At 36.1% G+C, this 27,896-nt stretch overlaps 5 protein-coding genes across 6 annotated transcripts; all 5 read right to left on the minus strand.

Moving 5' to 3' along the window:
* Positions 1–660: 660 nt before the first annotated feature.
* LOC120270133 (peptide chain release factor 1-like) lies at positions 661–4,281 on the minus strand. The gene is given in 7 exon segments (XM_039277159.1): positions 661–1,386; positions 2,021–2,102; positions 2,567–2,610; positions 2,612–2,638; positions 2,758–2,888; positions 3,653–3,728; positions 3,922–4,281. Coding segments are annotated over 7 exon segments (687 nt in total). The 5' UTR covers positions 4,228–4,281; the 3' UTR covers positions 661–1,365.
* A 2,076-nt stretch (positions 4,282–6,357) lies between these two features.
* LOC120270202 (protein FAR1-RELATED SEQUENCE 9-like) lies at positions 6,358–7,891 on the minus strand. Its single transcript, XM_039277233.1, has 2 exons — positions 7,079–7,891; positions 6,358–6,479 (listed from the first exon to the last, which is right to left on the minus strand). Exons 1-2 carry the CDS (start codon positions 7,863–7,865, stop codon positions 6,472–6,474), a joined length of 795 nt encoding a protein of 264 aa, XP_039133167.1. The 5' UTR covers positions 7,866–7,891; the 3' UTR covers positions 6,358–6,471.
* Positions 7,892–7,918: 27 nt separating this feature from the next.
* On the minus strand, positions 7,919–9,756 carry LOC120270203 (protein FAR1-RELATED SEQUENCE 5-like). The gene is made up of 4 exons (XM_039277234.1): positions 9,668–9,756; positions 8,420–9,172; positions 8,229–8,345; positions 7,919–8,089 (listed from the first exon to the last, which is right to left on the minus strand). Exons 2-4 carry the CDS (start codon positions 9,131–9,133, stop codon positions 7,919–7,921), a joined length of 1,002 nt encoding a protein of 333 aa, XP_039133168.1. The 5' UTR covers positions 9,134–9,172; positions 9,668–9,756.
* Positions 9,757–20,767: 11,011 nt separating this feature from the next.
* On the minus strand, positions 20,768–22,427 carry LOC120270838. The gene has a single exon (XM_039277902.1). The coding sequence runs from the start codon at positions 22,352–22,354 to the stop codon at positions 20,903–20,905; it is 1,452 nt and encodes a 483-aa protein (XP_039133836.1). The 5' UTR covers positions 22,355–22,427; the 3' UTR covers positions 20,768–20,902.
* A 343-nt stretch (positions 22,428–22,770) lies between these two features.
* On the minus strand, positions 22,771–24,925 carry LOC120270157 (B-box zinc finger protein 22-like). 2 transcript variants are annotated; one of them, XM_039277179.1, is made up of 4 exons: positions 24,764–24,925; positions 24,448–24,693; positions 23,383–23,502; positions 22,771–23,204 (listed from the first exon to the last, which is right to left on the minus strand). In XM_039277179.1, the coding sequence occupies exons 2-4, from the start codon at positions 24,652–24,654 to the stop codon at positions 22,959–22,961; spliced, it is 573 nt and encodes a 190-aa protein (XP_039133113.1). In that variant the 5' UTR covers positions 24,655–24,693; positions 24,764–24,925; the 3' UTR covers positions 22,771–22,958. The 2 variants fall into 2 exon arrangements, with proteins under 2 accessions (XP_039133113.1, XP_039133112.1); XM_039277178.1 differs by having other exon boundaries at positions 23,004–23,502.
* Positions 24,926–27,896: the final 2,971 nt, after the last annotated feature.

The raw sequence follows: 27,896 nt of genomic DNA on the forward strand, positions 1-27,896 counted from the left end.
AATTGATAAACTTTTTGTTAGAAAATATGATAAGCACTTTATAGTCAAGGCTAATGTATGGGCCTGGAATTGATTATTCAATCTGTATACCTTCATCCAACGATATCGAGGTTGGATTGCAAGTATTTATCCATAATCGGGGACTGTTATAATTACTTTTAGGGAGAATTGAACTTGAGACTTATAAATCCCCATATTAAAATGTTTCACTGAAGAGATAGTGGTTATCAATTCTTTGGTGAGAAGATGTGTGTTTTTGAGAGATGTAAATTATATATATATATATACTTTTTAATTATATATTTGTGAAAAGTAAAATAAGTCTCAAGTGTTGTTTTCTATATTTATAAAAACAAGCCGTCATGAAGTAAAAAATACTGATTTTAATTGCTCAACTCATCACAAAATAATTGTGGTGCAATATACTCACTTTTGGTACCCTATATATCAATTTTAAATATATATATATATATATATATATAATTTTCTTAGAATTTTATTTTCATGGTGATGTTAACTGGACCAACCATATATTCTCTCAAAAGAACCATATATAATTTTTCAAAATGGCATCTCTTGCTACATGAAGTGCCCTGTGCTCCTCTGTACCAGTGACTCAAGAAATGCTGAATTAAATTTTTTCTAAGTTAAAAAATAAAATAAAATGAATATGTTTTGACTTAAGAAACCAAAAAAGGAACAATAAAATCCACTCAAAAGACTAAAATAATTGCAAGTTTGACAATGAACCACCCACACCTTTCCATCAAATTTTAGCTTATGAGTCAAAGCCAAACTCTTACAATATTTGATTCTTGAATGATTGGATGTTTGTTCACAGAAATGGCATCTAATACCAGAAGCTTTCTCAAAGATAACAGGAGAGAAACAAGACCACATCTTCAGGATTTAGTGATAAAGCAAACCATTGATCTTGACAGCAACTCTCTATGAGACCACTAGATCAGTGTCATGAGAAGAATATCTCAATTATCCATCAATCAAATCACTTCTCTGTTTTTCCCATCTTTTGGTGGTCAAAACTAACAGAAAACAGATGTAGTGGACATCACTGGTCTCAAATCAAATCAAACATTTCAGAGTGTCAACATGTGAGGCCATAATCCATTTGTGAAGCTTCAAACTTTATGAATGATGATGCTATGGATAACCAAATTGTTGACATTTTCTATAATTCAAGTCCTTTATGTTGTGTTGCATTTGCTGCAGAACAATCCTGATGTTTTGGAGAAACTGCAGAATGACTGAACTTGTTTGATGCTGAATCCCATTCAATAAACATTATTAGTGAACGTTTCTTCGAACCTTGTTGCAAGCATTGGCATCAAAAGACCTTCAAGAATCTCACTTGAGAGGTTTCATGCCCTGCGTAGAAAATTTAGAAGAAATTGAGCAGCTACCCAATTTAATAAAATCAAGTTTGACGAAAAGAATGATCAACAACTGGAAAGATACAGAGAACATCTTTCGTTAATTGGAAAATGACAAAAGGTGAAAAAGCAAGAAATAGCTCTTGTGGTGCTGTTTATCGGTCAGAAATTCAGTGTGGCGGAATAATTTACAATGGGGTGTGACAAATGAGCACTAGGGAAAAGTCAAACAACCAGGTAAAATTTTGGAATCACTTCAAAACCTGTAACACCAAACTATGAAGGAAAGAAACCACTAATGAGGTATGAACAATATACAACCATACATAGTTTCTAAATAATTTGTGACAACTGAAATATGTGGCTTTGCCGGAAATCTTGTGTTTAAAATGCTTTTGGTATTCTCAGAGAAAATTATATTGTAACAGTGCTATTTAAACAACAAAAACAAAAAGGATCTACATCTCAAGAAATTCAACTGAAGCATAACTTGGAGCTCTCAAAGAAATTTATAAGCATATGATGTTAGCAGTAAATCCATTGCATAAAAATCTTTTCTACAGTATCATCCTTGAATCTGGTTTCCTATTTTCTATGTAAATCATAATATCATCATGTGCATTTTATACCTTGGAAGTTCTCAGTTGATTCACCGCCATACGGAGAGAATCATCAGATAGTATCAGCCTTGAAAGAGCACCAGTGCTTAGACTGTGATATAAGAAGCAAAATGCTGTCAATTGTTACTTGCTCCACATGGATCATATATGTTTAACAAATATTGATGGACCTAACAGTCCCTAATGTGCATGCCAGAACATAAAACCACAAAAAAAAAAGGGAAAACTACAGTAAAATATTGGCATCATGGCATATTGGCATGTGTCCTGATCTAAAGATTGCTCTCGCATATGAATTCAAGTGCCTCATAATCATTCAACCACATGACAAAAGGACCACCTCTTTTGCTTTCTTCAGCTGATTAATGGCAGGCAATTAAGCACAAAATACACTCTTGTTAACTTTTCATGTGTCACTTTCTATAGCTCTCTGTTGCGGTCTTAGTGTTACTGTGGAGATCTAATACATAAACACTATGAATGCATCAATCAAGAAACTACATTAATTCCCAAAGGTAAATCAAAAAATGGAAAAAAGCTTTATAAGTAGTATACCCCAATCTTTGCGCTGCCTCCGATACTGAACCTTCAACACCAAAAAATCAGATCCAATAAAGCTTGCATTCCCTATAAAAAAACAAAGATCTCTATAGAGGTTAAATTGAACTTGAAAATTTATTAATATTCAAGAAATCAACTCAGATTAATCATTGAGAAAGTTAAAAGGCAAGTGTGAAAACAAGTACCAGAGCAAACTTTGGGTTATTAGGACCAATTTGTGGACCAACATCTGCGCCCCTGATTGTTGATTTTGCAGGTAGGATCTGAAGGATTTCAGGAGGAGGTTTATATTCATCCAGGTTGATGTCATTCCTGACTAGATTCAACAAAGATAAAGCTTAGCATCCACGAATGCAATCACAGCTTTTGATCAGAAAGGTGCATTCCAAACATGCCCACGTAAACTGACTGAAAATAACAACAAAGGAGTTGAATGTGGGCCATTTCCATTTTCAGAAGATATAACAAGCAAGCAATGACATCTGTGTGCTTTCAAAAAGTTCTCCACCAAAGACTACCAGTAACATGGAGTAAATTGGTAGTACAATCAATTATACACACCAAGCACAAGCTGCAAAACAATGCAGCATGGAAACTTCATAATGGAATACTTATTCCTCGTGCAAATAGTCATTCCATCAATCAATACAGAAAGTATTCATATGCCCTACGTCAAGGTACATAAACCGAGGTGTGCTACATTTAAGTGCACTACAAATCCAATAAACAATGAAAAATCCAGTTGAAGCCAAGTGATAGCAATAGTCAAATTCCTGAATTCCCTACAACACCATGGATTCATGGATTCAAAGAAAAGACAATAAATTGATAACTTCATATACTCTACTGTACACATCCTCCCCACTGGATAATTTCCTGAAGATTGAAATCTCTTTTGGTACCTAGCTCATAAATTTTTCTCTAGGAAAGAATACATTTTGGCGCAATTACTTTCCATTGCCAATGAAAATAGATAAAAAAGGATTGTGGTGTTTGACGTCAGAACATTGTGTTATTGTACCTAATCGAGCCATCTAATTTAGAGGATAAAATGAAACGCAAGAAGGGACAAAAGATTACCTTTGAGAGCCAACAGAGTGCGAAGGCGTGACAGGGCTGCCGCTCGATTCTTGTGCTGTGATCTATCCTCGACAGCCTAAACTCCAGAATCAAAACAAAACGCACGCAATTAAGAGCCAGACCCAAAAAAAAAACATCTTTTTCTACCAAAAAAAACCTATTTTGATGTTCAAGAATAGATTGCTTCAACCAATTGGAGAAAAACTATCTTTTTCCTACAATATATATATATATATATATAAATATATATCAATGTGCAAGAATGGGACCTGAGCGATGACGCCGGTTGGGAGGTGCTTGAGCCGGACAGCAGACTCGCGCTTGTTCCGGTGCTGGCCACCGGGACCAGACGCCTTGTATGTGTCCATCTCACACTGCGCCATGAGCTCCTCATCACTCAACTTCAAATAGTTGTTGCTCCGACGACAATAACCATCATCGCCATTACCAGAAGAGCTTGAGACCGAGAAGAAAACTTTGAATGGAGATCGTGCTTGATGCGTGGATCGGATTGCTAAGAGGTGATCGGAGTGGACGAGCAGAGCTTGTCTGAATAGAACTCGAGCTATCGCCATTTTTTGGAATGAGAGAATGGATAAGCGTTCTCTTGGGCATTTGATCAAACACTTGGAAGGCATTGAGAGAGATTAGTGTTTTTGCAAATATCCCCCTCATATTTACTCCAATTACAACAAAATCCCAATTTTGAAAATTTGCATGTAAACCCATGCCTTTCAAAATATTATGTTAAATAGGCGCTATAGTTGTTGTTTCGATGAAAAAAAAAATTAATGGATGTTATTGATTGAAATACCATGCAATTATTTCAAAAAAAAAAAAATACCATGCAGTGATTCTTTTATATTTACCCGCTTTATGTTATAAAAATGGTAATTTTTTTGTTTGTGGAGTATGAGGTTGAGAAATCAACTCTCTCTTATAATATTGGTTGAGATGAGTGATTTATTCATCTTATTAAAAAAATATTTTTTTTTTATATTTTTACCCTGCAGAAAATTTTATAAAAATCAATGATCTCTTAGTTTATTTGCACCGAATTCTTTATATACGGAGTTTGTGTCTTAACCGAGGAAGTGACAAGTTAAACTTCAGCGATTTGAACCTCAACTCACACAGGGTGAGCATAGCACAGAGCTTGTAAACACCCCTAACATAATTTATCCATATTTTGTATTTAAAAAAAAAACTCCTAGAAATTTTGAAAAACATCTCTTTTGTTGAAGTCTGAAGTTCAAATCACAGCTCACATTGGGTGAGGACACATAGCCTGTAAATACCTAAAACAAAACTTGTTCACATTTTGTGTTTTCAAAAGCTTCTTTGAAGGAACGTTCTCGTTCGTTTAAGTATTTTATAAGAATAAATGATTTTTTTACACATATATACCATTATATAAGTACTTTGTTAAGTGTATAAAATAACAACTATGATTATATATTTTAAAAAATAAATGTATTTTATAAATAATTATAACTCATAATGTTAAAATACAAATATATAATCTATATAATTATATATGAAACGCTGAAAAAAAAAATAATAAAGAAAACCTTTAAAAGTGTAGGCAAGTTCATGGGTTTTGCATTAGTGAATATATGCAGAAAAGCCCTTCAAATATCTCAAAATGGAGTAATCCTCGGTTCAAAGACACGCTACATTTGATCACATAAGCAATAAACCTCAGGGAAAAAGAAATGCAAAATGATATTCAGGAACAAATAATTCCTTCATTTTAAGACATTAATGAATTTTGAGATGAATATTTAGAGTTCCTAAACATGTCCAAATATGGAGACACAGTTGCATGAGTTGCACTTATCAGCCAAACAACAGCCTCAATGAATCTTTGAAGAAAGTTGCAAGAACAGCTGACAATTTCCTCCCAAAAAAAGTTCAGGTTTGCGCCAGTGTTTAATACAATTTTCCCAGAAAAAAAGATGGTCAAGGATTATCAGAAATGATTCACATCTGCTCATAATTTGAACTCCTGAATCCTTCAGAGCCGCAGCAGCCATTTATGGATCATGCCATTCAAGCAAAACAATCACCTGGAGATTTGTCTATGGCTTTTATATGCACAACCGAGGGTATTGACAGAGATGGCTTGCGACAAGTCGTAATCAGAAATGATAAATGTAGTCCAGGTAGCAGATAAACTCGGAGAATTTTGCACTCAATATGCAGTAGCTGCTAATTGTTAGGATGAGCATCCTCATTCTGTGTGAATGAATGAAGAAACATTAGTGCAGTGCAAGTCCTACCATAGATATTTTAATGTTCTGCAAGGGACATTTTAAAATAAAATGATAGAAATCGGAAGCCTTAGCGAAACTGAGTTAAGAGAGATCAATTGGAAAGATCAACACTATGATAGGCCAGTTAAAAAAGTTAAACAGATTAATTTGTGGATGGAGTTCAAGAATTAGGTACACATTTTAATTCATACAGGATACATTGTAATGCATTTTCATGTTTGTTTGTGAATGAAGCTTGGCAAGACTGAAGTTTTAGACGATTGCTGAAGAACATAATGGATAGCTTATGTGTTCAAATGCATCCATTTAGCTTTTTTTAGCACATCCTACATTAGCATGAATTGATGAAGAAGAATAAGTATCTTAACTTTTGCATAATAAGTATGAATTAAATTATGCATTTTTCACCTCATCAACATTCAGCTTTTGTTAAGCAACAAAATCCTTCAAGCAATATTGTCACTTCAGGAGCAGCCTGATGCCACATCTTTTGATCATGGATCCCCAAATTTTCGGTCACGTCGCCATTGATAATGATGAAAACTAGTGCCCTGCAATAGTTTCATAAAATAAATAAGGAAAGGTTAAACAGGATCACCAAACTTCTCCAAACTTAATGATGTAAATGGAATTAGTACAGCATCCAAGTCCACCAACAAGCAAATAGACTTGGAGAAACGTTGATATGTCTAGGGATCTCTGAAATAATCAACAAGGGTTTTTTGTTTCAGCAAAAAGCAATTAGTCAAGGGACTTCTATAAATACAAGACTAAGAATATTTCTGCGGATAAGATTTCATAAGTCAAGCAAATTAATCACTAGACAAACAGAAAAGCCAACCAATACTATTAATTATCACTGTAACAAAATATAGTGAGGTATAAAGTTTTGTAACAATGGTTATATTTAAAACTGATCCGCCCCTTCATAATTTTGTTTAAAAGATCAAAACACACATCTCAATCTCCATGTGCTCATTGTCACTTCCAGGAATCAATATATCATGATCCCAACTAGCATAGGTGGGGAAAATCAGAAGAAGAGCAGGTCCAATACCTTTTTAACCAACTTCTTCCCTAAATTATATTTGTTTAGGTTTAATGCGGAAATTTGACTCTTAGCAAAGCCTAAACAAGGAAGATGGGATACCTTTCTCTGTTGAACAGACAGCTTTTCTAGCAGCAGCAACTTCAGTAAAAGCTTTGTGGAGAGCATCCTTTGCCACCTTATAGATGATAGCAGATGTTGACCCTTCTTCTGCAAACTTAAGGACATCTAGGAAGAGACTATTGTACCGAGAAGCTACAGAAATTTTATCAGTATGCAGAAGCTCTGGAGGTTTGTACGATATTGCACCATTTTTAGCAATCTGCTTCCATCTTTTCAAAAAAAGTAGTAATCGGAAGCTTACAAAAAACCAAGAATAGAAAAATACTCGTAAGGCATGCCTACATAGGATGCCTGAGAAGGTAAACATACCACAGGTACAGGCAGCATGCATATTGGGAACATCAAAGGAGACAAAGAAGGATTTCTGGATGCTGCCTCCTTTTAAAGATACTCTGTATGTACAAATTGTTCCGTCCTCAATTTTATCAGAAAGATAAGCAAAAGACTGGATAAACTCTTCCTGGAAAATGGCAAATATGGTCTTAGTGTAAGTCAATGCTGCTTGTTTCTCCATGGGTGATCCAGTTTTCAATATGGGTGAACCACACATACTGGTGAAATCCTCTTTTACTTCTTTCTCTAACTGACCATACATAGCTTGATCAAATTTCACAATGAACTCTCTCAAGTTAGCATTTTTTTCAAAGTTTCTTTTAAAGAATTTCTTCATGCTTTCAGCTCTTTGAAATGGTGATACTTCCGCAAAGAATGTGCTCTTCAGGTAAACTCTTGCCCATTGCTGCCGAACTTCGTATAATGATTGCATCCACACGTTATCCCTCAGACCATATTTAGAAAAGAATTGCTTCCCAATCTGATTCAAAAATCTTCAATTGTCTGTGACTCATCAATACATTTCTTAAGTTCTTGCTTGAAAGTGGACCGAGCTACTTTATCAGAACAGATATCAGGCAACTTCTCCTTACATTTGCTCAAGATACGCCACTTGCAAAACCCGATGACATGAGCTGGAGAAAACCCTTGCTGTGGCTGCTTTCAAAGCACCACTATGCTCACTAACCAATGAAACAGGATGACGCCCATGCATAGCCACCAAAAAAGGTCTCAAACAACCAAATTAGTGAAGCAGTTGTGTCATCGACAACTAAAAGCACATCCAAAAAACAACAGGCTGCAAATGATGATTGTATCCTGTAAAGGCTGCAAACGGCAACATCTGTTTGTTGTCCTTGTATGAGGTGTCAAACATGACAACATCACCAAAAATAACTGTAAGATTCCCGAGCTTTTTGCATTAGCCCAGAAAAACATTGGTTAGATGATCATTTCCATCAACCTGCACGGAATAGAAAAAAATGCCGGGTTCTTTGACTGCTGCGTCTTCAAATACTCCAACAACCCAAATGACTCACCCCCTCCCAAAACCGAATCAAGACTGATCTCATTACCTCCATCTCTGGAAAGGCCTTCAAACATGGAACTAAACTCAGCAGGTATGACAGGAACCTGTCTCCTTTTCTTGACCTTCTCTACTTTAACATCATCCACAAATGGATGACTATGCTCAGGAATAAACTTGGAAACAACCCATTTTCCATGGTCCCTTCGGCTCAACTGGATCATAGCCTTACAACCTTCTCTCATGGATTTCCGATTCCTCCTCTCCTTGTGATCATCGCCATGCCTCTGCTTCTTTACACTGAACCCCTCTTTAACACAAGTGTACTGTTTCATGATGACAGAATCATCACGAAGTGACGTTCTACACTTGCCAGCACGTGCACGGAACCCTGTTCGCACAGCATACTCATAGTAGAACAATTTCCCAGCTTCTAGGGAGTCAAATTCCATACCCACCAGGGGTTCAAATTCTGTTGAGTTCCTTCTAATTCCTCTTAATTCTTCATCACCATTGAATTCCATACCAGCAGAGAAGCCAACCATTGTGTTATTAATGCAATCACTCAATGGTTGTTCTTGTTGGTTGTGCTGATAAGGAACATGGCTATCATTGTTACTGAGTTCCAGTGATTCTGAATAAAACCCCATGCTCACCTTTGCATCAGTATCCATCAACCCTCTAAACTATGAATTGGAACAACAAATTTCGACCTACAAATCAAGATCATATTTTTCTTACTTAAAATCAAATTATCACCCAAATTCGATATCTCCAAACAAAACTTCTACAACCCAATTGATACTGTGAAAAGTAAACATAGAAAAAAAAAATTATAACTTGAAGATCGAGATTAACCTACAAAGTTTGAACTTTTGCTGATAATCTCATCAAATCAACAGCAAGAACAAGTAAAAAAACTGTTGGAATTCGAACAAACAAACTCCAATTAATTCCAAAACACAAGAAAATAACAAAAGAAATGAATTTTTAAGCCCAAATTTTTTTCTTTTGAAACTCATGTCGAGCTCCGCTTTCTATAAAAGAAAAATGAACAAAGGAACGAAACAGCATCATAAAAGCATAAACGAAGAAACCCTAAAAACAATTTTGAAGCTAACAATATCAAAACCTAAATAAATTTTCGAAGAAGAAAAATTGAAAGACGATGGCGCCCGGGAAATCAAAATGGAGGGAGAGAAGCTCACCAAATGGTTTTGGGGAGGAGCGTAGTTCTTCTCCTCCGCGGCGGAGTGGAAACGAATTGGGCGGAATTGGGGCAAAGTTGCTCCCGTGAGTACGCTTCGCTTGTGACGTGGAAGCTTCTCAGCGGATGGCCTTTTCTAACAATGAAAACTTCACATTTAGTCCAACCTTTAAAATTTTAGGGGGCTGCTTGTAAAGGAGAATTCAATCAAGGCTTTAAAATAAATAAATAAATAAATAATAATAATAATAATAATAATAGAATATATGCATGAGGACATTCGTACATAGTCAGTAAAAATTAAAAAATAAGAAAAAAGAATGGGTGGAGTGTTAGGTTTAGTGAGAGCAAACAAAAGAAAATCCTGAGATAGTATTATAATTTATACATGAATGAAAGACATTAGATGCACATTTGAAAACGTCTCTCGAAAATATTTTCTAAAGACGTCTTTAAAATAAATTTAATAATAATAATAATAATAAATTTATAAAGAGGTTTGTAGAATGTTCGTAAAAATTAAAAAGTAGAAAAAAGAAACGAATGGAGTGTTAGGTTTAATAAGAGGAAAAGGGGACTCCTGAAGTGGCACTGTGAATCGTGTAAGAATGGGCCGAATTGGATGCATGTCTAGAAACGTCTCTAGAAAGTATTTTTAAAGACGTGCTTAAAAAAAATAAAATAAATAATAATAACAATAATAATAATAATAATAATAATAATCTTACATTGAAACAAACAGTGGAGTACAGGGGATTTGGATTAAGAAAAATTTTCCTTTAAATTTTGAGATTTTTACTTTTTCACATATATATACTTCGGGGGGAAAATTATAGTAATAATTTATTATTATTATTATAATATTAATATTGTCATTAATATTTTTATTATTACTAATAATAAAAGTATAAGTATTTTAATTATTATAAATATTCTCATAATTGAATATTTTTATTTTTTAAAAAACTTGATTATTTTTTAACATTATATATATTTTTAATTGTAAAAATACAAAAAGCATGGGCTTAAAAAGAAAAAGCAAAACAGCAACAAATTACAAAAATAAAGATGTCTGGAAGAGCAAGCTTCTTCCAGCCAATGAGTTCGATCCATGGCCCAATAAAAAGAGAGAAAAGAGGAGGATTTGGGCGCGCATGAGCCGCCAGCTCATCTACAATATTGTTTTTCGTCTCTTGAGATGGAGGTGATTTTGATGCCAGCAAGCTCATTCAAAGAATTCTTGAGAGTAGTAACTAGAGAATTTGATCTCCAAATAACACAAGAATGAAGATTTGAAGTCAGATGAGCCACACCAGGACAATCACAAAGAATTCTTGAAGGCTTCCAAACATTATGTTTACACACTACAAGAGCTTGAATGACTGCATCAATTTCAACATTAACTGGAGAAGAGTGTTTGGTTTCCATGGAACTTGCAAGCAAAATTAAGCCACCATTAGATATGATAATAAAGCCAAGACCAGTGAGGGAATCATTTGAGTGCCAAGAGGCATCAGTGAAGACTGAAATTGAATGTAAAGAGTTAGAAGGTTTAGAGAACTCCCTGTATATTTTTGATCGGAAGCCCAAAAAAAATCAGAGCAAAGGGAGAAAGCCTTTGAAACAATGGAATCAAAACTGGGTTTGGCCTTCTTGTATCTTTCCAGATTAGCGGGTTTGGCCTTCTTGTATCTTTCCAGATTAGCCAAGCAACAGATGCAATAATAGCTTTGACCCTAATTGTGGATAATGAGTAATGTCACTTTTTATATTTGAATACAAATCAAGTATCTAAAATAGTACTCGAATCGAATACGTATGAGGATAGTATAAGATGATGAGGATAGTATAATCCCATGACAAAGGATAGCGGGGACGGGATTTGAACCCTATGACCTCCACTTTATACTTTTCAGTGTCTATACCAATGAGCTATCCAATAGCTGACAACCTCAATTGGTTTTTGATCTAGAATTAAAGGATAAAAACAACCAATTCCCTCTGCAAAAATTGTAAAAAACATTTAAGTCAATACTGAACAGAGAGAGAATAGAAAGCCAACACTGTCTAGTTTTGGAGCAATTCCAAAATTAAATGAGCAATAGTTTCCTCCTCCAAACCATAGAACGGGCAAAGTGAGAAGGGGCCAATGTTTAATTGATAGAGAAGAGCACCAGTAGTTAACTTGCCATGTGCCAATTTCCAAATGAAGGTTTTAACTCGAGGAATGAGAGCAAGCTTCCAAATGTGAGTCCAACTCGACCAAGGTTCATCAATGTTTCTATTCATATTAAAATGATCATAAACCATAGCCAAAATGGTAGTTTTGTGCTCAGGAGAAGCCCAGACCCAATGACAATTGAAAGAAGGCTCAAGCTTGATACATTTTATCCAGTCAAGATTCAAGTTAATCCCAAGGAGCATGTTAAGAGAGGGTAAATGAAAAGAGGATTCATCCAAAAGATCCGAGGGATGCGCATCCTCAATTGATAAGTCCATGTTAATAAATGTAGGCTTGAAGGTTATAGGAATGTCTAGCAACCAAGGATCATTAAAAAGGTGAACATGGTTAGGATTGACAGAGAGAATCCTGAGTTTAGATTTAATAAAATCAACAATATTAGAAACTGATTTGAAAAACCAGGAAGAACGATGAGGTTTGTTTAAATTCCAGGGATGCCAATCATGATATTTATCTTTAAAAATGCCAACCTAGATTTTATTCTCCGAATTAAGAATTACAAAAACATGTTTAGCCAAAAGAGAGTGCTTCATAGTTATGAGAATTCTGATTCCTAACCCTCCTTCAGATTTGTTAAGTGTAGTAACCGTCCAACTGATCGAGTGAAAGCCACTACAATTGCTACTTCCCCAAAGAAAATTCCGAGCAAGTTTGGAAATGGAATCCAGGATGGTGTTAGGAAGATGCATGATAGAGAGGAGATAGTTTGGGATGGCAAAGATAACACTATTGAGGAGGCCAGCTCTACTAGCCAGAGAGATGGAAGAATGATTCCAAGTTTGAATTGAAGTTCTAACTCTATTAGGAAGAAAATTGAGTTGGTTAATTGACAAACATTTGGGGGAAATGGGGGCTCCAAGATAGGTAAAGGGAAAAGATCCCAGGTTCATTCCCAAAATTCTGGAGATAGCTTTGGCAATTTTGAGATTACACCAAGAGAGCAGGAAAATAGCATATTTGGATAAATTAGGTTTTTGCCCTGTGAGCTTTTTGTAAATATCCTGACAAAGCAAACAATTTCTAGCAGCTTTTTCTGGAAGCACTAGTGACGAGGATAAGATCATCAGCAAATATTAAATGGTTAAAATTTCTAGAGAGACTATTGCTGAACCCTTGAATCATGTTGAGATGAAGGGCTTTGTTAAGGATAGTAGTGAGAGTTTGGGAAGTAAGCAAGAAAAGTAAGGAAGAGAGAGGGTCTCCCTGCCTAACTCCATGACTACTAGAAATCCAAGAAGACCGTTGATCATTAACAATAAAGGAGAAAGACGTAGAAGAGAGGGTGGCCTGAATCCAGGAAATCCATTTGTCAGGAAAATTCATTTTTCGAAGAGTAGCAAGAACATCAATCCACTCTAAAGTATCAAAAGCTTTCTCAATATCAATTTTTAATATCATCCTAGGGAGGGAAGGGGAATTAGATTCTGAAGTATGGGCAATCTCCTGGGCTGCGATTATGTTATCATAAGCGCTACGCCCTGGGAGAAAACCATTTTGTTCTTGTCCAACCAAGTTATGAATCACAGAATGAAGGTGATTGGCTAAAATTTTAGCGATAACTTTATAAAAAACATTGCAAAGGAAAATAGGTTTGTAATCCAAAACAGAAATGGGGTTATCTTTTTTAGAAATAAGAGCAATGAAGGTTCTAGCCCAAGAGTGAGGAATCTTAGAATGTTAGAAATAGCTTTGGAGAAATGATCACCAATGATATTCCGATGAAAAATAAGTAAAATTCCACATTTAAACCATCTGGACCAGGGCTTTTGCCCCTAGGCATTGAAGCTTATAAAGAATGGTAGACTTCTCTGAAAGAGATCGGTTTAACCAAATCAAGGCCATTTTCAATGCTAAGGGTAGGAAAGTCATTGGGCATTGCATTTAAGAGAGAATCAAGATTAAAAGAAGAAAAGGAAGACCAAAGGTCTTTGTAAAAATTAATAAAGCAGTTCTCAATATCAAGCTGATCAGAGAAGATGTTACCCGAAAGATCCTTGATAGCATTGACCTTGTTTTTGTGACAGGGAATATTTACAGAACGATGGAAGAAGCTTGAATTTTAATCTCTTCCCTTAATCCATTGCATCTTTGCTCTCTGACTCCAATAAATTGATTTTTGTCTTAAAAGAGCAGCATGTCGATTTCGGAGAGCACATGCCTAGGTAGTTTTCCAAGTGCTATTCGCATAAGTAGTCCCATTTTCAATTGCTAAGAGTTCATGTTCGATATTATTGATTTCCTCCTCAATTTGATTTATGTTTATTCTCCTCCACCTGAGAAGATTAAGTTTGGAACGATTATTAGAATAAGCAAAGGACTGCATGGGGTTAGAGTTTGAAGAGCAGTTCCAAGCACGGAGAATGCTTTGGTGACAGCCTTCATATTCTAGCCAAATGTTGTCAAAAACAGAAAATTTTGTTGCCAAAGTGATGATTATTATGAGCAGTTAATTAAATGGGAGAGTGATCAGAGTTAAGACAGGGTAAATAAAGATTTGAAAAAAGATTTAAACTTTAAAAACCAATCAGAATTTGCTAGGTAACGATCAAGGCGAGCCCAGCGACGAGAAAAGCCCTCTTGGTCATCACACCAGATGAAGGTATTGCCTGAAAAACCAAGATCAAGTATGCTATTTTCAAAGATAAAAGCATAAAATAGATTAGATTTAGAAGAGTAATTTCAAAAAGAGCCCCCCTAATTTCATCAATACTAGCAATATCATTGAAATCTCCCCCCATAAGTGAGGGAAGATTGAGGGTAGTGATACGAGAAAGAGATTTCCAAAGTCTTTTGTGACCAGAAGTCACCTGCTAATTGTAAATAGTGGTGAGAATCCAAGTATCATTAGCATTAGAGATAATGAGATGGAGGGCAAATCTAGATAATGCGATTGGGGTAACAACACCAGCAAACTTCTGCCATAGGACAATGATTCCCCCAGAGAAACCGATAGAAGGAATAGGCGCCCAATCCCAATTTTTCTTGAATATGTTACAGAAACGAAGTGTTCGGTCAGTATTAGATTTGGTTTCAACTAAACAGAGGAAGTTAGGCTTTAATCTAGCCATAATGTCTTGAATGTAGTCAATTGTTATGGAGTTTGAGAGACCCCTGCCATTCCAAGTAAAGATTTTGATCATTAGAAACAACATGAAATAATTAGGAAGAATGAAAAGATTAAATGGAGAAGTTTACGAAGTAAGGGATTTTCTCCCTTTTTTTTTGACTTTGTGCCACTCTTAGATGGCTCCCTTCTAGATAAAGCTTCCAATTTGATGTCTTTTTGATACTGACAGAGAACCATATCATCATCAGGTTCAGGGAGGGAACCAGAGTCGTCAGATCCATGGTCCTCCAGTTGTTCATCCATTTGATCAGTGTTTGAGAGAGCATCGACAACTTTGTCAACAACCAGAAGGTGGCGGTCGGTAGGGTTGGGAGGCTCTGAGGAGTCAGTGAAAGGTTTCGAAGAGATGAGTAAGGGTTCTAATGAGGATCTTCTAACGAAAGAGAGGGCTAAGGGCTGGGGGAGACTTTCTCTTGGTTCAAGGCGCAGAGAGGAGCAAATGGGCGGCTCTGTGGAAGGGATTGGCAGTGTCTCCTCGGGACAATGAGGGGGCGAGTCAGAGCAAATGCCTTTTCCTTTAGAAAGTTGATTTGATTGAATGATGGGCGACAGAGCCTCGGAACCTTGAGAAATAGGAAAAGTGTTATTGGGATTATGTGACTCCACAGTCGAGGGGATAGTGAGAGGATGAGAATACCTTCCCCTCCCGTTACGACCGCCTTGTTTGGAAAAAAGCGAAGAGCTAGACACGTGTGAGAGGGGGGACGGGAGCCATGCATGATGACACGTGTCCAATTCTTGATCATCGTCTCCCTAAGGTTGCTTTGAATTAGGGTTTCGGCGAGGATCACAGCCAGGATCTCCACCACGACCGTCTCCATGCCTCCCGAGTATTCCCCGTTGAGAGTTACGACGTTCGCGTGGTTTCAACCAAGGCCCATAATCACCATCGGAACCCTGAAGGAAAGAAAATAGGACATTGGAAGCGCCCTATTGTCCCTTGTCTGCTCATCAACCATCATTCCCGAATCGTTTTGCACCACTTTCGAAGGGGAGATCTCCGGGGGCACATGAGATTCAAGTTGATGTCAATTGCTGACAATAGGGCAGTGGGCTTCACTGTGGCCTATCATCCAACACCTGAAACAGTAAACATGGAGTTTTTCATATAAGACAAGAATAAAAACAGAGAATTCTCCGTAGTGAACTCAGATACCCTGTTGGAGGGTTTTGCTCAAATCAAGCTCAACACAGACTCGAGCAAATTTAGCCCTCGAACGGTAAGATAGAAATTGAAATTAAACTACATTAGCACAAACATCAATATACAAAAAATAATTAAGAGATGTAATGTGAAAATGATAGAAAATAATATTTTTTTTTCTGTACTTAATTTAGTCTTCTTGCTCTTCTAATGGATGATTAAGGTATATAATGGTATAGAAAACAATTCCCTGTTGTTATAATTAATAAAAAAAAAAGTGTTTTTTTTAGCAAGCCAACAAGTGCTATAGTTTAAATTTTAACTTGCATTGCTTAATTTGATGAATCCTTATGGTCAACAATGATTTTTTTTTTTAAAAAAAAAAACAAAGTGGATAAACCACGTTCAACAATGACTTCCTTGATTTTGTGTTCTGTTTAATCTAATGAAATTACAATAATATATGTATGCATTTTTTATATAAATTCAAATTACAAGCCCTTGCATTTTTATTTCTTATGATGACTATTCCAACTAAAATTTCTAAAGTTGTATTCAAATTAAAAAAATCATTTCTTCTCCATAATACTTTTTTTGGAAATAGTTATGCAGTTGTTTATGAAATTAATCTAAAACAATCTAAATTATTTAGTGCAATACCCATAACTAATTTTAGATTTCTCAACCATAGAGATACATTATGTCTGATTACACAAATGATTTGGAAAAGAACCTGTCCTAAAAGATCAACTTTTTTTAACTATTTAACTTGGGATAATCATGTACTCACATTGGATAACTCTAGCGGCTAGAAAATGCAATCGATTCTTAACCATTACATGTGTATTATGCTAGGCAACAACTGAATAACCACCCACATGCTACTTCTCTGCGCCTTTTCTGAGCATGTTTGGTTTTGTTTCAGTCGGACATTTAGGCTCTTATACCCTCAAAGAGTTGTGGGGATTGTAAAGGTCCCACCTTACTTCATCTCTAAGAGATGTAGGCGACGTACTCATAATCTCCAATATACAACTAGAAATAAATGCGTGAATTTTTTATGAAAAATATTTTTCATACGTTGTTATTGTCTCCAAAGTTATTTATATATTTTTGTCATTAATTAATAAAAGTTAGAAGCCAAGGGAGCAAGACGGAAAGATTCAACACTAACCTAGGTGATCACACAAAGAGGATAGATTAGTTAGGAGTTGTTTTTTCAATTCCTCTCCTTTAGGAGCACCGGGCTTTGTTCAATGTTTTCTCTTTCTTTTTGTGTTGTTCCAATCTCTTTTGTTGTCAAGATCCACCCTTAGTAGATCATTTTTGTTGTTCTCTTTATATATATATATATATGTATGTATTCTCTTTTACATTTGTACTACGTTGGTCAGCTACAATGTTTTTTTTTTCAATGACCGTGGTTAAAAAAAAAATCCATAGCTAATTACAAAGTTATATATATATATATAGAACCCATCATCTGGGGACGTCCCCTAGATTTCAAATCTAGGGATGTCCATAGTAGCTCTCATCGAATAATCGGCATTCTTATCATTATGAAACGATGAAACCGCGTTCTACGGTGTTGATACGATGATCATGAGCAAGTAAAAAAGTGTCAGACGTTTATATAATCAATCAACCATCTGGATGATGATCTAACGAACTAGATTTAAAAAGCATCTCTAGATTTGAAATCTAGGGGACGTCCCCTGAGATGATGTTTTTCCCATATATATATATATATATATATATATAAAAGTATGATTTTAGCTTGGAATAGACATAATATTGATTTAATTGATATAACAAAAAATTAATTTAAAAATTTTAAAATTTTAAAAAATGTTTTTCTAATTGATGATAAATGTTTAATCATATTGAATTTTCAATATTAATAATTTAAATCTTCTAAAAAAAATGTTGGCACGATAACTGAATGACTATGAAAAAAACATTTGGTCTACATATAATTTCCTAGTTTTACGAAGGTATAAATGAAAATGCTTTTTCTTTGCCTTAAATAATTTCGAGTTTTCCGAGGAGTTTTGAGTAAACTTGTTAGTATACATCACAAAGCAGCGATCAACGCAACCCGAGCGAGCGAGAGAGAGAGCACGCGATGGCGAAGCCATTGGGACCAACGGGGGAATTCTTCAGGAGAAGGGACGAATGGAGGAAGCACCCGATGGTGGGGAACCAGATGAGGCATGCCCTGCCCGGCCTCGGCACGGCGCTCGTTGCCTTCGGCATCTACCTCATCGGTGAGGCCGCTTACAACCGCTTCTACCGCACACCTGACTCCCAGCATTGAACCCTAGCTTCTGTTTCAGGTATCTTCTCTTCTGTTCTCCGGATGGGCCGGATTTGCACTTTCATGGTTGGTTATTAGGGATTTTAGGGTTATTGGAGAAATTGGGGCATTTATATCTTTACTGAATATGGATCTGTTTCGTTGTTCTTTTTTTTTTTTTTTCTTTCTTGATTAATGGTTGGATCTATGTTCTTCTTTGATTATTTGGTCGATTAAATGTGTAAAGATGGTATTTTGATCTTGTCTCATGATCTGTTTTTAAGGATGGATAGGATTGTTGATTTTCTAGACTGGCAGTGCTTTTCGTACTTTAGGATGATTTTTGTTGGTTTTTATTTGTGGAATTGATGCATTGTTTTCAAAGATGGCATACTTTGTAAATTATGCTTTGCATGCTTGCCTCTTAATTTCCAATTTAATCGTGATGTTTTCTGTCAGTCCATCCCTTGTTCATTTTTGTTTTTGATCAATCAAAATTAAACATTGTTAGAGCTTTTCTGTCTTTTATTGGTTGTGCTATTGATTGGTTGTTCTTGATTTATTAATTTTGAAGAGGTCTGATAAGTGGCATGGGTTATACTCTTGTTTTTATATTGTAATATGCTATGGTAATATATGTGTGCTAACTCAGGCCAAAGAATTGATTAACATGGCATGAACTTCTCTGAGGAAATATCTGTTGTTTTTTAATTTCTCTCTGGCACTGCAAACATTTGCATTCAGTACGTAAAAACTTCCATGCACCTTATGAAACTTTAGGTATTTTTGTCTAAATTGCTAACTTTTAAGAAAGTATGATCCGTTTTTCCTTATCATTTGTGATACATTTCACATGACCACATCTTAATGTTGGAAGTGCTCACTTTGTACATGCGGTTCTTCTTATGCACCTGAATTGACACAGCTTACTACCATCACAATTCACAAGATTAGGATATCACTAGTGTGTTTCATCAAATTGTTTGAACATTATTGACAATTTTAAGGTGTCCATGTTATGTGCTTTAGATATATATAGCACTTGGGATTTTCTTCTTATGTTGGCGAGGTAAACTGGGAACTACATGGTTAGAATGCAGCTCCTTATCAATGTTTCATATTGAAGATTTCATTCTATATAAATAGATTGGATTGAAAACTAATCAATTTTTGGTATATAATCGGTTCATGGTATCTAGGTTTTTGTCTTGAAATTAGTTTTTGAAATGTGGAGTAAATTGAATTTGTTACTCATTTCATTTGTAATTAGGAACTGTTCATTTTACCATAAGTGGGGATAGTGGTTGAACTGGCCGGCTCCCCGTTGTGCATGTCATTGTAAGCAGGGAAGTAACATTCCCCACTTCTCCCACTCCTTTCATTTTAGTTAAAAACCATTTCAATATTTTTTATTACTGCAATGGGGAGAATGGGCAATATATAAAATCTCACTTATTCCCACTTCCCCCAACCATCCTGATCCCTTTGAAGGTATTTTGATGCTCCTGATCTCTTCGTCGCCTTTTCATTCATGTGAAATGAACATATGAAGTGCAATCTTTCCACTGCTTCCAACTACATTGGCAAAGTGGGACTTCCACCCCTTGTTTCACCTCCTCACACTTTCTTAGGATGTTTGGGATATATGCTTGTGGTTTCTTACAAATGAGCAATGAAAAGATGGCAACATTATGGAATACTCGGAATTTCCATATAGTTGTGAGTTGCAGTGCGGTTGCTTATGTTGAAACCTTGAATGGCACTCTTGATGCTATTCTTCCAAAGCTCTCTTGGTATAAGGATGAATAAAACATTGATGAAAATTTGATTGCTGTGTTGCTTGATGAAATTTCTTGGCCAATATCTTCATTTAGTCATGTTATTAATTAAAATATACGGTTAACATACATGATTATTTGTCATATTAATCTTTGACCTGTTTATTATGCAGTCACCAAATAGACATTGGTAGAAAAAGGCTTGATTATTTATGTACATGTCTAATTTTGTTTTCAATCAGAAAATGATTTACTAAGCCATAGAGCGACCTGTGCAGGTGCAAATGTAGCAATGGGGATAAATACTCTGAACTTGGAAGCATTTTCTTCTTGCATTTCATGTTTTGCTGCTGAACAGTAATGCTCAATCTGTGTGCTCATGTGGACTTACTATGTTATTTTGAATCAGGTTATGTCAAACTCGTATAAACTTGCTCTCACATGCTTGTGTTGAAAATAAATGAAAAGCAGACTTCTCCCATTTTGTGTCAATTTCTCCAAAACTTGCAGGAAATTGTCCAAAGGATGTTGTCATTTTTCATAATAAACTGCTTAACAATGTACAAGTTTCAGCTAAAAGATAAACCAGCAAACCATGATGCATCATACATACACAAACAGGTCATGCAAGAGCAATGAGTTCCTATATTTATACATCACCATCATAGAGTGAATCTGTACTTGGCCGGATAGAAACTCTCTTTGATCTGATCCCCCGCCGGTTGTCCTCATCATCCCTACCTCTACCATTTGCCATTGCCTCCGAATATGAAGCATATCTTCTTCCATAAGGAGGACCTCTAACATGCCTATTTGGTTGGCTTCCCATTGTTTCTGCATCAGAAGCATATGATCTTTGGTTTGTTCTCTGCCCTCTTCCATAATAAGAACCTCTAGCATTCCTCTGCTCATCCATCCTAGAGCCATCAGCTCTATCTACTCCCACTGTTTCTGGATCAGAAGCATATGATCTTTGGTCCGAGCTGCGCCTTATTCCATAAGCAGAACGTCTACCGTATCTCCGTCCACCTCCCATTGCATTACCTTTTTCAATCTTTGAATCCCTGGAATACCTTGAGCTTCTTGCACCACCTTGATCATCATACAATTTTTTCAAACCTCCACCCTTCCTCGAAAACCTTGAGATCCAAGACGCGTTCCGAGACTTGAAACTAATATCAGCATTGCCTCCTCCGTCCTCCTCCTCCTCCTCCCTCGAAACCTCAAACTCAGCAACTACATACTCCGTCTCCGGTCCATCTCCGCCTTGTCGTCGAGACGGAGATCTTCTTATGCTCCTCTTACTCCCATTCCAACCACCAATCCCAAGCTTTCCACCATCTTCATGCCCATAATTCACATCCCTTATTTCACCAACTTTATGCTTCTGGACATTCATCAAACACCTTGTGTGCACAATCCTCTCATCACTCCCAACCTCCAAAACCTCTGATCCTTCTCTTCCATGGCGATCAGAAGATCTCCTTGAACTCCTCCTATATCCACCACCACCACCTCCACTTCTTGCAATCCAATCATCAAACCTAATCTCCCCCTCACCATCACCAATCCCATACGGCCTCACACTATGCACGACGCCCTTCGGGAAGAACCTCGCCGAAGGCAAGCCGTCCGGTGTACGGAACACCTGCGGCCCATCCTTCTCCGTCCACATATCGAACCCACCCGGCTTTTGAAACCGATCAGCCAACGCCTTCACTTGCTCGTCGGCCTTCACGGAGAACAGAGTCGGCGCGCGCTCCACGACTTCCCATGGCTTCTCTAGCTCCGCCACCGCTGCTTTGAGCTCCGCGCGCTTCCGCATCTCGTAGAGCTGCCGCTCCCGGCAGAGCCGGGCTTTGAGGAGCTGCTTCGCCTTCTTGGCCTGCATCCGCTTCCACTGCCACTTAGAGACGCCGCCGGGGAACGTCCGGGGACCGCCGCCCATACGAATCGTGAGGGAACGAGGCTCGCGCAATGGCGAGAAGGAGAGCGTTGGGAATCGTAGTTGGTCGGAGCCGGAGAGATGCCTCAGCGAGGAGAATGCGCGGTTTGTTGGGCTTGCGACGGCAAGAGTCGCCGGAATGATGGCGATCTCCATTCTCGGCAAACCCTAAAGCTTCGATCGAGATCGAGATCGAAATCGTGAGAACGAGAGAGCTTGCTGATCTTCTTCACAAGAATCCAGGGGGGTTTTCGTAAATCTCATATTTATTGGGGGTATTAAAGATAAAACCTTTTTTTCTGTGGTTCTTTATAATATAACATTGCGAGGGTTATATATGCAAAAACAAAAAGGAAAAAAATTGTGAGGTCATTAATGAATAAATATATGAATTTTATATTAAAAGGTGTAAAATTACTACGACAACCTACCTGTGAGGTCATTAATAAATAAAGATATATTAATTTTAATTTTAAGTTATATAAATAAAAAATAATTTATAAATTAAAACAACCAATAGCATGGTATTATTTACCTGCACAAAAAATTAAATACAAAACAACTTGCTTAAGTGATGTAAACATTTACAACTTGGACCAATCATAATGGCCTCTGGTAGCTTTAATATTATGCAAAACACAAACTTACATCAGTAAATGGGTAGTAAACACAAAACATACTGTAAGAAATATTTACATACAAGCTAAACAAGCTCTTTATCATTAGGACTATCCAAACATTTAAAGGAAAAAAAAAAAACTCAAAGCAAAAGAATTAATGGATCATATATATGAAGTAAAGTGAGGTGAATTTCCATTTCTTCTACTTCAATCTTGATATTTTGTCTTTCTTTCTTTCCTTTTAACCTTTTCTGCGTAATTGCAAATTTCGCCTTGCCGTTAATTAGAGGCACCCGGTTCCGGGAATCCATAGCACTGATCCATTCCAGTCGTTTCGAGGATCTCACTCCACGGCCACTGCGATCGACGGCCATCAACCTCATCGCCTGCAAGGTTCATCAGCGACATTTTTAGCTTCTTGTTGGCCGGTGAACTATTTGATGCTAAAGAGTTTGAACGGATGTTGTTCCCATTGTTGCTGCTGCTGTTGCTGCTTACATTATTACTGCTACTGCTGATATTGCTACTATTATTGGTAAGATAGTGCTGGAGGGCTACTCTTACCCCCGTGATAAGAAATCGTTGGTGCGACGATACAAAAGGGCTCGCCGAGTGAATTGACACATCACAATGCCGACAAAGTAATGCGCGATCCTCCAAGCAAAAGAAGTACCCGGTCTTCTCCTGCACATCCAAAATATTTGATGAATATACAAATGAGTGTTAGCCGAAGTTATGATCCACATCTTTACCATTTTAAATAAAATCAGATTGATAACATCCCCTCCCTCGCAAGATGATCCTATCGATAACATTTTTTTCATTGAAAGCGTTGGTTATTGAATGAGTTATTATCGTTCACGAGAAAACCATGACTTGTCTATGTTTCCCAAAGGTAAGGAGTTAAACAAACAGGTAGAATTGCATCGAAGATAAGGCAATAGTGCATCAAAGACAAGAAACTCGAAAAATCAGCATATAAGATGGCTTTGATAGCAACTTCACATCAGAAATTACGCGTGTGCGGTGAAGTCACAACTCAGAAGCCACCGACAGTGATGCACATTCTGGCAAATTATAAATGCCGATTATGGTAGATGCCTCAACCTCTACTGAACTTGTACTGCAACACAAAATAACTACATTGGGACCTCTCTGTCTGTCAGCCAATACCAGAGCTCTCAATCTTTCTTGAATATTCAAATCTCTACCAAAACTCACTTTAAAACTACACATTAAGATGAAAACATACAATCAAATGCAATGCAATATAAACAACTACATTAAGATGAAAAACATAGTACCAAATGCAATGCGATATACTACTACCTTAAAGTATCACATGGTTTGGTTTGGTTTTGTTTGGTGGAACATTGGTTGGGAACTAAAAATCTATTGATGCCATAAAAACAATTGAATTCAGACAATAGAACAATCCAATTCAGTCTAGAGATTAGTTTAAGAAGAACAACCAATGAAAACCCATGAACCCTAAATCCAACATAAAAAAAAATTCAATTTTGACAGCAAATCTCATCTAAACTAACATCAATTACTCTTATACTAAATTCAATTCAACAACAAGAACTAAAAAGAAAAAGCACAAAATCAAGAATTGGATCAACACACCTGGCAAATATCACAAGTGGGATTGGGAGAGGAATTGGAGCTAGGGTTTGAGGAGGAGCAGGACAGTAGGGGCACACGCTGGTGTTTCCCGGCGAGCTTGTTAGCGGCGTGGACCTTCTCATCACATCCCCAGCAAAGCGCCGCCTCATCGGCGCAGCAAAGCACCGTCGCCTCCGCCCTCTCACATACATCACACTGTATCTTCATCGTTTCCGTCACGGCCCCCCTCGTTTCCCACCCGTTTCCCTTAAAAAAAAGCTTTTTTTTAAATAAAAATAAAAAAGAAAAGAAAAGAAACAAGAACAATGACGAGTACCTGAACTCTCGCCGGAGCTTTGCCGGAGCTTAGCGGATATAGGATCCGAGAGAGAGAAGAACCGTTAACCCGAAAGGGATTTGGATCCGATAAGAGAGAGAGAGATGGAGAGAATGAGGAAGAAGACGGAGGAGTGTGTGTATATAGAAAAGTCGGCGAGGAAAAGAGATATTTTGTTGCTTTTGATGATATTATTATTAGCTTTCAAGTGGAGAGATTTTGAGAGGATAACCCTTGTTACTAAAATACCCTTAGATTTGTCCTTTAATTACGAGAATACCAATGTAATGCCACTTTTGTAGGTGTGTGGTCAGTGTGCAATGTATCTTTGCAATTTCGGTGAAGGGTATTTTGGAGATTTTGTGATTTTGGATTTATGTTCTTTTTTGTGTTTTTATGTATTTTGAAAAAAATTTTTGTTTGGTTGAAAGATTGAGATGGGTTGTTTTGACATTGATGGATTATTAGTTTATGTTTCAAAGTTTTTGATTAATGAAGTACGAAATAATATATTATTGTGTATAATTTAAATATAATATAATTGTCCTTTTTTTTAATATTATGAAAAACGGTTGGAGATCTTTTGATTGAATAATTTTATTTTTATAAACTAATTCTCAACTGAATGATCATTTTTTTTTTGTTTTATTTCACTCAGTGTTCGTATTTATTTATTTTTTTAAATAAAAATAGCTAATAACATCATATTAGTCTAATTAATAAAATTAGTATTGCTATCAACAATCTCTTGTCTTATTGGCATCGACCTCTTCAATAAAAACTGTAAATTGTTCAGTTTAGAAAAAACCTAAGATTGAATCTTAAAATTTACATAAAATAAAGATATATGTGTGTTAAAGTATTAATTTTATTCATGTGTAAATATTTAACTATTTTTAAATGGGATTGTTTGTCATCTATTGATTAAAAAGAATATTACTTATTCAAAATTTAAAAAAAAATTACTGTTTACCTTTCGTGAATTTCAAATATTCCTAAACAACCCTTCCAACTTTGGCAAACCCCGGACTAGGGATGGCAACGGGTAGGGTATGGGTAGGGTATGCCAAAACCCTTACCCGTACCTGTAACCCCTACCCCATACCCATACCCTTACTCGCACTCTCGAGGGTAAAAAAATCATACCCTTACCCTTACTCAGTGAGATGCGGTATACCCGCAGTGCCAGCTTACCCGTTGTTCAAATTATCGAATTAAATTTAAATAATAATAAAAAAATAAATTAATTATACATTATATTACAATCTTTTAAACACATCCATAAATTCAAAATTACAGAGTTGATATATATTTGTCACATAAAAATGAGCGTCTATTTAGGGACTCAGATGGTAACTCTACCTTTTGTTTTTGTTCATGTTTAACCATCTTGGTTTTTGTTTAAAAATTTTTTTCATATATCTACTATTTATATTTTTATATAGCTTCAAATTTTATAAATATCTAGTAATAATATCTAGTAATATTTTGTTCTCATAAGTTATATCCAATTGATTTTTTTTATTAGTATCTTATTTTTTTCATGATGTTCTTATAATTTTTTTATATTTGTTTATTTTTAATTTAATTATGATTCTTAATATATATCTAAAAATTCAATTTTGATAATATTATCAAATATAAATATAAAAAAATTAAATAAAAATTTAAAAATAATATATTAAGAGAAAAATTTGAAGTATTATTTTTCAAATTAATCACTATGAAAAATAGATATTGAGTAAATTGTGAGTAAATGTTTAGTTTTATAAAAAAATTATATATATATATATATGAGAGGGTAAGGAGTGCAGTGCGGGTTTTACCCAAACCCTCTTCAACTGAGTGAGGGTAAGGGTAAGGAATGCAGGGTGGGGTAGGGGCATACCCTATCCCGACCCGCACCAGCTCAAAAAACTAACTAGGGTAATACCGTGCCGGTCAAAGAGGGTAATACCCTCTTTGACCGGGATGCTGATCTGGTATACTCCGTCGGGTGAAAGTACAATTGCCATCTCTACGGACAACCCTTCCGTTATGGTTTAAGTTCCTTTTACACCTTACCATTCACTTCAAATGGGTTTCCATTGTTGCCCTTGAAAATGATGGAAAAAAGTCGCACAATCACATTATGTCCGACCTTTATACATACAATTTTGCATTTTTTTTTTTTGCCTTTCTGCTTGCTTTTTATCAAACAAAGTTTAGAAGGCTCATCACATCTTCTTCTTCCTCTTCTCCTCATTTGGTTTGTTCAATTTGAATTCTACCGGTTTCCTGATAAGGTGAGAATTTCTTCGATTCGAGTGCTAATGTTCACGGCGCTTACTTCTTGGGGATCGGTGTTAGCTGAGATATGTGAGCGATGGAATCTCGATGTTTCTCGTGTCAGGGTGAAGTTTATCACACCCGATGGATATAAAACGGATTGTCTAATAGAAAACGAGGTTGACTTCTAGCAGATGTGTCACGTGTACTCCATCCTCAAATGCGCTGTAGTCGATCTTGTTGTCGAGATAGACGATGTGTCATTGTCGAATCTTACTGAAAACGAGTTTTCCTCATTGTAAGATTTTTCTCTTTTATGTTTATCTAGTTGTATAAGTTCATTCTTTCGTTTAACTATACCGATCTACTGTTTAAATATATTGCGTTTACATTTAAACATTATCTTCTTCGTTTAATTTATTTATCAGTATTTAAATATTTGAATTAACATTTAAATTTTTAATTTATCATTTAAACACTTTATGCCTCTTCTTAAAATATTGATCTTTTCCTTTTAAACTGAAGTGTTGGCAGGAATTAGGATTCTGCGAGCTCTCCCGTTCAACCCCATAGCGATCTTAATAGTGTGGGATGCCTTCTTTCCTCGTTAGATCATTCTGAAGTGTTGTCATTGGATATCGGACAATGTTTTGAAGGTGTTGAACATTTTAGGGACGCACTTCAAAATTTTTTACAATCAAATGGAATTTTGACTTCAAATTCATAAAGAACGAAAAACAACGGGTGACTATGGAATATGTTGCCGATGGTTGTCAATGGCGTCTTCATGCATCAAAAAAATATAATAAAAATACTTTCAGAATCAAGACAATCAACCCATTACACACTTGCAGTGGTGGAATAG

This window comes from Dioscorea cayenensis, chromosome 10 (genome assembly GCF_009730915.1).
Source record: "Dioscorea cayenensis subsp. rotundata cultivar TDr96_F1 chromosome 10, TDr96_F1_v2_PseudoChromosome.rev07_lg8_w22 25.fasta, whole genome shotgun sequence".
Classification (NCBI taxonomy): Eukaryota; Viridiplantae; Streptophyta; class Magnoliopsida; order Dioscoreales; family Dioscoreaceae; genus Dioscorea; species Dioscorea cayenensis.